The sequence below is a fragment of the Colobus angolensis genome, unplaced genomic scaffold (assembly GCF_000951035.1).
Source record: "Colobus angolensis palliatus isolate OR3802 unplaced genomic scaffold, Cang.pa_1.0 Scaffold56, whole genome shotgun sequence".
NCBI lineage: Eukaryota > Metazoa > Chordata > Mammalia > Primates > Cercopithecidae > Colobus > Colobus angolensis.
The window spans coordinates 9,212,886-9,224,663 of NW_012119154.1; the positions used below are offsets into that span (position 1 = coordinate 9,212,886).

The 11,778-nt window shown below is 41.1% G+C and overlaps 1 protein-coding gene across 2 annotated transcripts in view; it reads left to right on the forward strand.

Moving 5' to 3' along the window:
* Positions 1–11,419, forward strand: part of STAC (SH3 and cysteine rich domain) — a 151,324-nt gene extending 139,905 nt beyond the window's left edge. For both annotated transcript variants that reach the window (XM_011961577.1, XM_011961578.1), the window contains one exon: positions 9,612–11,419. In XM_011961577.1, coding sequence (XP_011816967.1) covers positions 9,612–9,710 — 99 coding nt within the window. In that variant the 3' untranslated portion in view covers positions 9,711–11,419. The remainder of the gene's footprint in view (positions 1–9,611) is intronic.
* The last annotated feature ends 359 nt before the right edge of the window (positions 11,420–11,778 follow it).

An 11,778-nucleotide genomic window follows, 5' to 3' on the forward strand; every position in this document is an offset into this window, starting at 1 on the left:
AAGAAAAAAACAACCCCAGTAAAAAGTGGGCAAAGGACATGAACCAACACTTCTCAAAAGAAGATATTTATGTGACTGGCAAATATATGAAGAAAAGCTCAACATCACTGATCATTAGAGAAATGCAAATCAAAACCACAAAGAGATACCATCTCACTCCAGTCAGAATGGTGATGATTAAAAAGTCAAGAAACAACAAATGCTGGTGAGGCTGTGGAGAAATAGAAATGCTTTTACACTGTTGGTGGGAATGTAAATTAGTTCAACCATTGTGGAAGATAGTGTGGCAATTTCTCAGAAACCTAGAACCAGAAATACCATTTGACCCATCAATCCTATTACTGGATATATACGCAAAGGAATATAAATCACTTTATTATAAAGATAAATGCATGCATATGTTCATTGCAGCACTATTCCCAATAACAAAGACATGGAATCAGCCCAAATGCCTATCAATGAAAGACTGAATAAAGAAAATATGGTACACATATACCACAGAATACTATGCAGCCATAAAAGGAACAAGATCATGTTTGCAGGGACACGGATGGAGCTGGAAGCCATTATCCTCAGCAAACTAATGCAGGAACAGAAAACCAAACACTGCATGTTCTCGGTCCTAAATGGGAGCTGAACAATGAGAACACATGGAAAAAAGGGAGGGAACAACACACACTAGGGCTTATCGGGGCAAGGGTGTGATGGAGTAGTGAGAGGGAGAGCATCAGGATAAAATAATGCACATGGGCTTAATACCTAGGTGATGGGTTGATAGGTGCAGCAAAGCACCATGGCACACGTTTACCTAGCTAACAAACCTGCACATCCTGCACATATATCCTGGAACATAAAATAAAATAAAATTTTTTAAAAAGTAAACAAAAAATACTGATCTAAAAAGTGGACTTTAAAATACTTAGGAAAATTAATTAAGTCCATAAATTGAACATTTATGTGGAATTTAGTCTATTTTACTCTAGTTGATTGAACATTAAATATCCTCCTGAAAAAAAATCTTTAAATTCATGCATAGTTTTATTGTACCTGTAGAACCATTTTCATGTATTGTGTTCTATCAAAGCTTTAAAAAAACAGAAAAAAAATTTTTATTACAAAACCAGAAGGCATTTATTTTGGAGAAATTTTGAAGGAAAATATTTTTAAGAGATATAAAAGATAAAATAGAGACCATAAGCAATTCAACAAATAAATTATTACCAACATAAACACTTTGGCATATTTCTTGGCAAACTTTTAATTCACATTTTGGTATCATATCCTCTTTAGTTTCCTAACGTTTAAAAAATGTAGTCATTAAATGTTTACCAAAACACAGGTTTTAAGAAAGTTTTATTGGAACATAGCTAAATTTATTCCTATATACATGGTCTGCGGCTGCTTTCATGCTACAACTGAACAGCTGAGTTGAGTCATTGCAATAAAGACCAGATGGCCTGCAAAGCCTACAATATTTAGTATTTGGCCCTTTCTAGAAAAAGTTTGCCAATCTTCAGTCTAGATGTACAGGAATGTGTTTAAGTTTCTCCTATTATTGGATATTCAGAATTTTTATTTTTTAAACTGTTATTGATAACTGCAATGAACATCTTTGAAGCTAAATATTTGTCTCTAACTCTGATTGTTTTCTTAGGGTATACTTTAGAATTTAGAGGAAAACAGATCAAGACTTGTACAATTCTTGATGCATACTGCCAAACTGCATTCAGAAAGGTCTTGCCAACTTACGCTCACACCAGCTGTTCATGAGCATATCTAGATCATCACATGCTTGCAAGAATTGAACATTACTATTTTTTGTTATGTCAGTTTGATAGATTAATAATATTTCATGCTAATCTGCATTTTCTGGATGGTTAAAGAGGCTTACATTTTATCTCATATAGAGAGAGCATTTATTTTTTTCTAATCTGTTTATGTACTTTGCCCATTTTCTTACATTATATAAAAAGTTTTCTACCTTTGAAGAATATTTATATCTGGTGTACCACATGTGACCAATATTTTCTCTAGTTTATCATTTGTCCTTTGCTCTCAATGCCTCTTTCTCCAGGAACTTAATCATTCCTTGGTTGGATCATTTCTAGTTTACCATACTTCCTTTATAGTCTGAATGTCTTTATTATTTTACACTTCTTTATCTCTCTCTAATTCTTCCCGAGACTGTTTCAAGATAGTTCTCACTTCACTTTGATTTTCTGAACTTTCAATTCAGTCTTTCATTGTTTCTTTTTTTTTTTTTTTTTGAGACGGAGTCTCGCTCTGTCACCCAGGCTGGAGTGCAGCGGCGCAATCTCGGCTCACTGCAAGCTCCGCCTCCCGGGTTTACGCCATTCTCCTGCCTCAGCCTCCCGAGTAGCTGGGACTACAGGCGCCCGCCACCTCGCCCGGCTAGTTTTTTGTATTTTTTAGTAGAGACGGGGTTTCACCGTGTTAGCCAGGATGGTCTCGATCTCCTGACCTCGTGATCCACCCGTCTCGGCCTCCCAAAGTGCTGGGATTACAGGCTTGAGCCACCGCGCCCGGCCTCTTTCATTGTTTCTAATACATGTTAGTTTAGTATTTATTTCTTTGTAGACTTTTCTTCTCAGTCAGCCCCTTTCTTCTACAGCATATTTTCTTTTCTTTAACTTTTAAGTTCAGGGGTACAGTGCAGGTTTGCTATATAGGTAAACTTGTGTCCTGGGGATGTGTTGTACAGTTTATTTCCTCACCTAGGTATTAAGCCTAGCACCCATTAGTTACTTTTTCTGATCCCCTCCATCCTCACACCCTTCACCCCCCAAAAGGTCCCAGTGTGTGTTACTCCCCCATGTGTGTCCATGTGTCCTCATCATTTAGCTCCAACTTACAAGTGAGAACATGCGGTATTTGGTTTTCTGTTCCTGTGTTAGTTTGCTAAGGATAATGGCCTACAGCTCCATCCACGTCCCTGCAAAGAATATGATCTTGTTGTTTTATGGCTGCTTAGTATGCCATGGTGTATACATACCCCAAATTTGGGGTACATATATTTTGTTTATCCAGTCTACCATTGATGGGCATTTAGGATGAATCTATGCCTGTGCTATACAGCATGTTTTCTTTGCATCTCATTGCATCATCTCTTTACCTCAAGATATGTTCTCCTTATAACACTGAGGCCAAGTCTTCCTTCAACCTACTGCATTCAGTATGTCTGAAATGATAACTCTGAGACATATGTGCATATTTTCTGCAAGTTTTAAAATGTTTTATTGTTATAGTCTTGGTCCTTTTATCCTGTGGTAGGCAGGATAACCCAAAGATGCCCAGGTCCTAATCTCCAAAACTTTGAATATGTTACTTTATATGACAAAAGGAACTTTGTAAATGTGATTAAGTTAAAGATTTTGTGACCAGTAGATTATCTGGATTAACAGGGTGAGCCCAGTATAATCACAGAGATCCTTAGAAGAGGGAGACAAGAGGGCCAGAGTCAGAGAAGGAGATGTGATGATGGAAGCTGAGGTCAGAGAGAGAGAGATTTGAAGATGCTATGCTCCTGGCCTTGAAGGTGAAGGAAGGAGCCATGAGCCAAGGAATATAGGTGATGACTTCTAGAGCTGGAAAAGACAAGGAAACAGATTCTTTCTTGGAGCTTCTAGAAAGAGTGCAGCCCTGCCAGCACCTTGTTCTTAGGACTTCTGAACTCTAGAATTGTAAGATAAAAAATGTGTGTTGTTATAAGCCACAAAATTTGGGGTAATTTATTGTAGCAGCAATAGGAAACAAATCCAGCTTTTACACAAAAGGGGCTTTGCAGATGTGATGAAGGTTATGGGCCCTGAGATGGGGAGATACCCTAGATTGTCTAGGTGGGCCTAATCTAATCACTTGAGCCCTTAAGAACAGAGAAATGTGTCTGGCTAGCGTCAGGGAGATGCAACAGAAGAGGACAGATGAGAAATGAAGTAAAAGTGTAAGTCAAAGAGAGATAAAGTATGAGAAAGACTCAGCCTACTATTATTGGATATGAAGATGGAGAAAGGAGACCACAAGCCAGAGGATGAGGGTGGTCTCTAGAAGCTGGAAACAGGCATCCCAGTCCTCCAGTCACAGGGAGGTGAACTCAGCATCAACCTAAATGAGCCTAAAATTAAATACTCCCCTGGAGAAAAAGCAAAGAAAGAATGGAATAGAGCCCTTTTGACTCCTTGATTTTGGCCTTATACAACCCAGAGCAGAGAAAACTAGCCAAGTCCTCTAGACCTACAGAACTGTGATACAATAAATGGTGTTGTTTAAGGCTTCTCTAAGTTTGTGGTGATTTGTTACAACAGTAATAGCAAATGAATAAACATCTCAAGTTACAAAACTCAAACTCAACCTCGAAGGGTCTATTTTATTCCTATAATAAAGAGTCTGAGAGGTAAGTTCTTGGGTTGATAATTCAGTGGCTTGATCCCCTGATCAGAGAACAAAATTCTTCCACATTTCTGCTAAGCCATCCTTGAAATGGTGACTACGTCCCCTAGTGGTCACAGATGGCTGCAGCCACTCCAGGAATCCTTCCAGACAAAAATTTTCTTCCTAAGGCATCTCTTTTAATAGTGCTGGGGGGAACCTTTCCCAGAACTTCCCTAGCAGATATTTCATCTTGCTTCATTGGCTACAACTAAGTTCTACGTAAACCACTAAGAATCACTAACAAGGAGGATAGAAACAGGACTTGGATCAATTAAATTTACCTAAGTTACATAGGATAGGGATGGGCAATAGAATGAAAGGTAGGACTCTGCCTCGTGGGAAAACGACAGAAATGACCATAAGTACCAATCATCAGTGTTTGCCTCAAGGTTTTAGTTATCCTAGCACAGTGAGTGATTGATGCAGAACTAAGGTTGCCCAGCTGAAATGATGAGTGAATTAGTCTGAGTCCAGCTCAGTTTCCACCAAATGCAAAAACCAAAGTAGAGAACATGATACGTGATCAGAAGTCTAAAATGTCAAAGATTGAACACTGAATGTTAACATTTAACTCCACATCAAGGACTTGCAAGCCATTAAAGAGTCTAGGCTCTGGAGAATGAGATTGGGAAGAAATTGAGTAAGTCATTCAAATCCAGAAGACCATAAATTGCCCGTGTCCCATACTAGGAAAGCAAAGTTTCTGAGAGATGCTGAGGAGCTGGCCATAGCCTGGCCTACATGCTTAGGTATGTGCTAGGCTGGCTGGAGATGGATTGCTGTGTATGTGGGGTGCCTCTGCTCTGCATATGCTGTGCCTGCCTCGGTGTTGGGACATCAAGCTTACCACTGCTGCATACATGATGCTCATGTCAGCAAGCTGACTGGTCAGGTCAGGATTTATCACTATGGGAAGAAAATTTGTCCAGCTTTCAGGAAGTCTCTTTAGGTTAGAGAGGGAGGAATGATGGAGAGAGAATGGGTGGCAAGAGAAAAAAAAAGAGGACAGATGACGATAGGAAGGGAAAGGAGGAAAGTCAAGGGGAGGGGAGAGGAGAAGAGGGAAAGGGAAGGGGAGGGGAGAGGAGAAGAGGGAAAGGGAAGGGAAGAGAGAGGAGGGGAAAGGAAAACAGAAATAATTGTTTTAAATAAATCTGACCACCTCATTCCTCCAATTAAAACCTTTCAACACCCTTGTGGTTAATACCAACAGTCGTGTTTGCCCTTTTCCCATGCTGCAGAGCCCTGAGTTTTGTTCTGTTGTCCACCTATACCTTAAATGACTCAGGCAGTGCTAACTGAATTGATCCCATTCTCCTTGTCGGTGATTATTTCAGTGGTTTACTTGTGGCCCAATTCTAGTCCATGAGATAGGTCAGAAGGTCAGCCAAAGGTCTTAGCGGAGTTTAGCATGGCTTCCATTTCCTGCACACTTTAGGCTCTGACAGATTTTGTGGCTTCATCTTACACCCGCTGTTCCCTCCATCTCTCTGTTCTGGTCCACTCAATTTTTTCCATTACTTCAAAGTGTCACAATCTCTTGGTGCTGGAATTTGTTTTTATTCTAGTCTTGTTTTCCTCCTTCCCACACCTTTTTCTTTTTTCTTTAAATGTCACTTTTTCAAGGAGGTATTTCTTACCCCATTGGCTAGATCAGGTTTCCATAAGTATTTCCATTGGTACTTTTCTCTTCATTCATTAGGTTGTGCAAAAAAAAATTGTTTTATGTTGTCAGTCAGATTACTAAATGTTGCCCACAGGACAATCAGCCATCAAAACAGCCACAACCCTTGCACTTACCACGTTTTTGATGTCTCAATAAATTTCAGCTGGGACAGCTGTACCCAGAAAGCTCTGTCAGGGATCTGTCTGTCTTGTATTGCACTAGTTCCCACCATTTGTAATGGTATCTAACACGTAGTAGGTACTCAATAAAGAGTTGTTGAATGAGTGAATAAATAAGGAAAGCAGGGAACTGAGGATCCTTAGGCAACAAAAATATCTCTAACTGGACCTGGTGAGTAAAATATTTCTGCTAGGGAGATCAACTGTTCAATTACAGTTTGGAATTGAAGGGTTTTGGAGGACTTGGGACTTTCAGTGCTAAAACTGAGAAAGTCCTGAGGAAACCAAGACTAGTTGTTCACCCTCTATTTATGGCCCTCCAAACCAAAAGAGTTCCTCTGTCCTCACTTTCCACTCTTCCACCCATAACTAATCTTCTGGGAAGATGTTTCCATTCTGCCTCTAAATGAATGGAAATGTTTCAGGCTCTGCCATTGTTTCCTAAAATGGTAGATCCTCAAGGCTGAGAGGTTATGTATTTACCATCAGAATTTTAAATTCTGGATCCCTCATTTCTGGATAGAGTCAAAGCTACTGAAGCCTGTGTTCAGTCGTTTGTACTCATCATCTTCAAACTTTCTCATCCTTACAAAGGTCTCCCAAAATCAAAGCACTTTATGGATGCCAAACTGAAAGGTTGAAAATAAGCCAGTGCATTCAACAAAGTATGAACCATTGTGCTTCTTGGCTTCCTATTTCAGAGACACTTCCGAACAACTCTTCCACAGCCTCTATCAAGCAATGCTTCTCTTCTACATAAAAACCTTGAAAGAGAAGAGAAAAAAGCAGAAGTCTATCTTATATACAGGCACACATTTGAACCTCGTTGGTTTTTTTGCTCCAAGAACTGAAATTTACTCTTTGCAGAGATGATGAAATTCTCTGAAAATGACCCAAAAGACATTTTTTGGGTCAGTCCGGTTTTTGTTTGTTCTAAGGCATGGAGTAATGGTGTAAGGCTCTTAGCTCTGGCCAGAATTTCAATGTTCTGACTCCTTGCCCACTCTTCCACATCATGACAATACAGCATCCTTGTGTGTATATGTCAATAAATTGTTTTCAAGTTTGATTTTTTAATTTCAATATTTAAATTCAACACATTTTCATGGTTCATGGTTCACCTAGAACCAGCCTACTCAAAGGGCAGGTGTTTATATTTTTATCGATGCTGACTGGTAGGACTTATATCAAGGGTTGTTGAATTTTGACACATAGAAATAGGTGAGAAAACACACTCTTTGGCAAATTGTAAAGGTAAGTCCTCCTCTCAAGGCACTTTTGTGTGTTCTTTCAAGACATACTCCCTGCTCATCACTGGAGCCTCCCCCCTTCAGTATTACTGGCATGGGCAATGGCAGGTCTCAGCTTTGCCACCCAGGCTGGAGTACAGTGGCGTGATCTCGGCTCACTGCAACTCTGCCTCCAAGGTTCAAGTGATTCTCCTGCCTTGGCTTCCTTGGTAGCTGGGATTACAGGCATGCACCATCACGCCCAGCTAATTTTTGTATTTTCAGTAGAGACAGGGTTTCATGACATTGGACAGGCTGGTCATGAACTCCTGACTTCAAGTGATCTGCCCATCTCAGCCTCCCAAATTGCTGGAATTAGAGACATGAGCCACTGTGCCCAGCCAGGTGTCAGCATTTATTCATTTATTTTATTTTTTTTATGGAAGTATAATTTTCCATTCTGATTAGACCCCATTATTCTGAGGGCAAAAACTATGTTTTGTGCTCCTTTTGTATCACCTAGGTCACCTGGTACTATGTTGGGCATGTATTTATTTATTTATTTTATACTCTAAGTTCTGGGATACATGTGCAGAAAGTGCAGATTTGTTACCAAACATATGACAAAAAAGCTGCACAGCTCAGCTTTTGAAAATCAAGTAATCCATCCCTTTTGAAGTCATGTCAAGGGACCTAACATGACCCACCAGGTACTTCTCTCACAGTGGCCCATATCTGGTCTTCATGAAACAGTCAACACATCCTCTACTCTTACAGATTATCTCTTCTTCACTTCACTGTCTGAGCCTCTTTCTAGTCAAGTTTCTCACACAGTAGATTTCTGAAGTATGAGTCAGATACCTGTCCATTGTATGTCCCAAGCTCCAGGAGTCACAAATCAAGCTCTTTGAGTGTCCTATTCAAGCCCCTTCTTCTACATGATGGAAGAGCCCACTGTGGTGGCTTCTGTTGGAGCCTTGCTCACATCCCTTTCACCAGATGGGTGCACTCATCTCCCAGTTGCTATGTTGGCCACCAACAACTCACAGCTGCCTTCTCAGGGAGGGCCTTTTGAGGCAGCAGGACCCTCTCTCCTGGAAGGTTATGCCCCTCAGGCTACAGGCCAGCCAATGGCCAATGACTGACTGACATAGGGTCCAAAAGTCTGAAACCCTAGCTTCAAAGTGAGACAATTCTGTGATGCAATTCATTCTCCAGAGCTCCCAGGGGAACCAAGCTAGACTGCTTTCCAGCTGAAAACCTCTCATTGCTGGGCTCCTTCCCCTGCCCCCATCCTGCATCCCTCACTTCCCACCCCCCCGAGAGCACCTTCTCAATAAGCCACTTGCACAAGGATCCCTGTATCAGGCTCTGTTTCTAGGGAATCCAACCTAAGACAAGGTGAGGTAGGAGAAACTCACAACACAACAATAGTTCTGTTCATAAACCTCTTCTAATTTTCATCTGGCACATCCACCCTTCTATGCCCTTCAGTGGCCAATAAGTGGTGAGCGGCAAGAGTATCCACATGAATGTTTATCAACTCCTTTTTAAAAGTCTAGCATAGGTGGCCTTACTTTGGAATATGGGAATTGTTAGCATCTATTTGCTTGAGGCCAGGAGTGAAATAGTTCCCTTTGACTTCCTGATGTTATATGAGACGCATATAAAATTCTGAGCCCATGACAGGAGTCTGCTGAATGATAGCTATTATTTTGGTTCTTTAAATAATGTCTTGAGCACTCATTGCATGCCATATGCTAGGCTCCGTGACAAACATTCTTATCTCATTCTGCCCTCACAGTGACTCTTCAGAGGGTCACAGTACTATTAATCCTCATTTTATTGATCCTCATTCATAAAGCTAAATTTCAGAAAACATTGAATGCCTGGGCCTCATTCCAAAGCTAGGTTTTTGCCTAATTTTTTATCAAATTCTCACTGTGCTCATTTCCCACCCTGAAACTGCTCTCCCTTTTCCAGTTTGTTGCTCCTGCAACCTCAGTCAGCAGGGATTCAAGCTGCAGGTTCTAACTTCTTTCTTGCTGACAGTAAAGTCTTTTTTTTTTTTTCTTCCTTGGCATTCAGATCTGCGTGAGTTCTGAAGAAGAGCAAGATGGCTTTATCAGAGTCCTCAGTGGAAAAAAGAAAGGCCTCATCCCCCTTGATGTCCTGGAAAACATCTGATTGCTGGCTCCTCCTCCGTTTGCAGTAGGCAAGCTCTGCTGTGATGCCTCTGCCTCATCTCACACTGCGTCAACCCAGAGGAGCTGCCGCACTGACCCTGCCCCCCAGGAAACAGTGAGACAAGAATCAAGTATCTGAGACTGTGGAGTAACAGCCACAAAACAGAGGGCCCACTGCACAGCATATCCAGGCCTCCCCAGATGGGGACGAGGCTGGGAGAGTCAGCAGGCAGAGCCAGATGCCATGCTTGGCAGCAGCAGTAGGACTATAAACCACAGCTGTCCCCCAGGATCCCACTCCTTTCCTGTCTGTGTGGTGTAAGTTAACACACTGGAGTGTGCTCCAGTTTGCAGGGTAGCCCAGTGCAAGATTCAGATCCATGTAGCCAAGTATTCTTCTGGTTCCAGACCTATGTCACCAGTACTGGTCAGTCAGTGTCATCACATTTCAGGCCCCAAGCAATCTCTGTGCAAAGCATCAGAAAGGCCTGCTTCCCAGCCCCCAGCATTCCAGTGCTCCCCAGGCTCCCCCTCTTTGTGATTGTGCTGTCCAGAGTGTCCAGCTTGTTCTTTCTTTCTCTTCAGTCCTCTGAGTACATCTGGTGGTGTGCATTAGATGTGAGGGCTATGTTGACATGGCATCACCTCCAAAGACCTGACCTGCCTAAAGACTGATGACAAACCATCCTTCCTGTTGTTCTAGGTACTGGCCTGGGTAACAGAGCAGGATACAAGACATAGATACAGTGGGGAGAAGTGGGGAAAGGTGGGGCAGAGAGTTCTTACTTATTGAAGATTATACAGCCCTTTCAGTTATGAAACCCCTGCTTGAGGGCGATGGACCTAGGGAAGAGACTATAACAAAAAGTCTACACTTTCATTTTACATCCTCTCTATTGGAGGCAGCATTTTTCCTTCATGCTGTCCTATAGGACTCCACTTTGGAGGTTGAACCTACCTTGCGGGAACTAGGAACATGAAGGGGAATCAACAACAGCATCTTGGAAGAAATGTAGCCAAATTGGAATCCATTCTTCTTTAGGGCAGTATGTTATACCCTAGCAGATGTAAAATGGAAAATAATCCTAATGCTTCATCCTTCTGAAAGTAGAGGAACTAGGGGCCCAATTAGCATCATCTAGGGGAATCTCTATTACTCTGTACTTGTACTAATGTTTACAAGAATGCAATATACTGTGATGCCTTCCTACTCAAGCCTGCTAGCACTCAAACTTCCATCCTATTAGTCATTAATATGGTTAAACTTCAATTCACAATCACCTTGGAATCAATGTCAGTTTGATTATTTTGTTACAGAGCAATAAAATCATTAGAACAATGGTTTTTAAAAGACTTAAGTGGATGCATCCTATGCATGTAAGCATTATTTCCCAAACCAAAGCATCATTAGTCTCCATTTATTTATTTTGTTCCTACTCAGTGTGAAGCTGGGAACTGAGAGGGGATGGCTGCTGGTTTCACAGAAGTTTGGATGCCTTACTCTTATCTTAAAGCCAGCATCCAGAATTTTCTCCCTCTCTGATGCCACATGCAAAACCAGGTATACAATGGCAAGATGGATTCTTTGAGAGCCAGGGTAGATCATATGACTGCCTTTCTGTAAAATTGGATGCCTAGTACAAATGCTCTTTGCCTCTAATTCAGTATTCCATTTAATAAAAACAATACAGTGGAAAGGAGCATCAGAAACATGTGTCCTGATCTCTTCTTTCTGTTGTGATACCCACTGACTTTTTGGTACAGTGATGTCACATCATATGCATGTTTAATTAAGATGAATCTTAAAAATCAGTTTGCCTTTTACAGTTGAATAGAAAGAAGATGTGGTATCTAGCCTCCAAGGTAGTCTCCCAAAGATCCTACCTCCTCATATTCATTCCTTTGTGTAGTCCCTTCCCACACTGAATCAGGTCTGGTCTTATGTGGCCAATTGAATACAGCAGAAGTAGTACTACAAAGCTGTCTTACTCTATTTTCTGTTTCTGTAACAGAATATCTAAGACTGGTTAATTTATCAAGAAAAGAGATTTATTTAGCTGACAATTCTA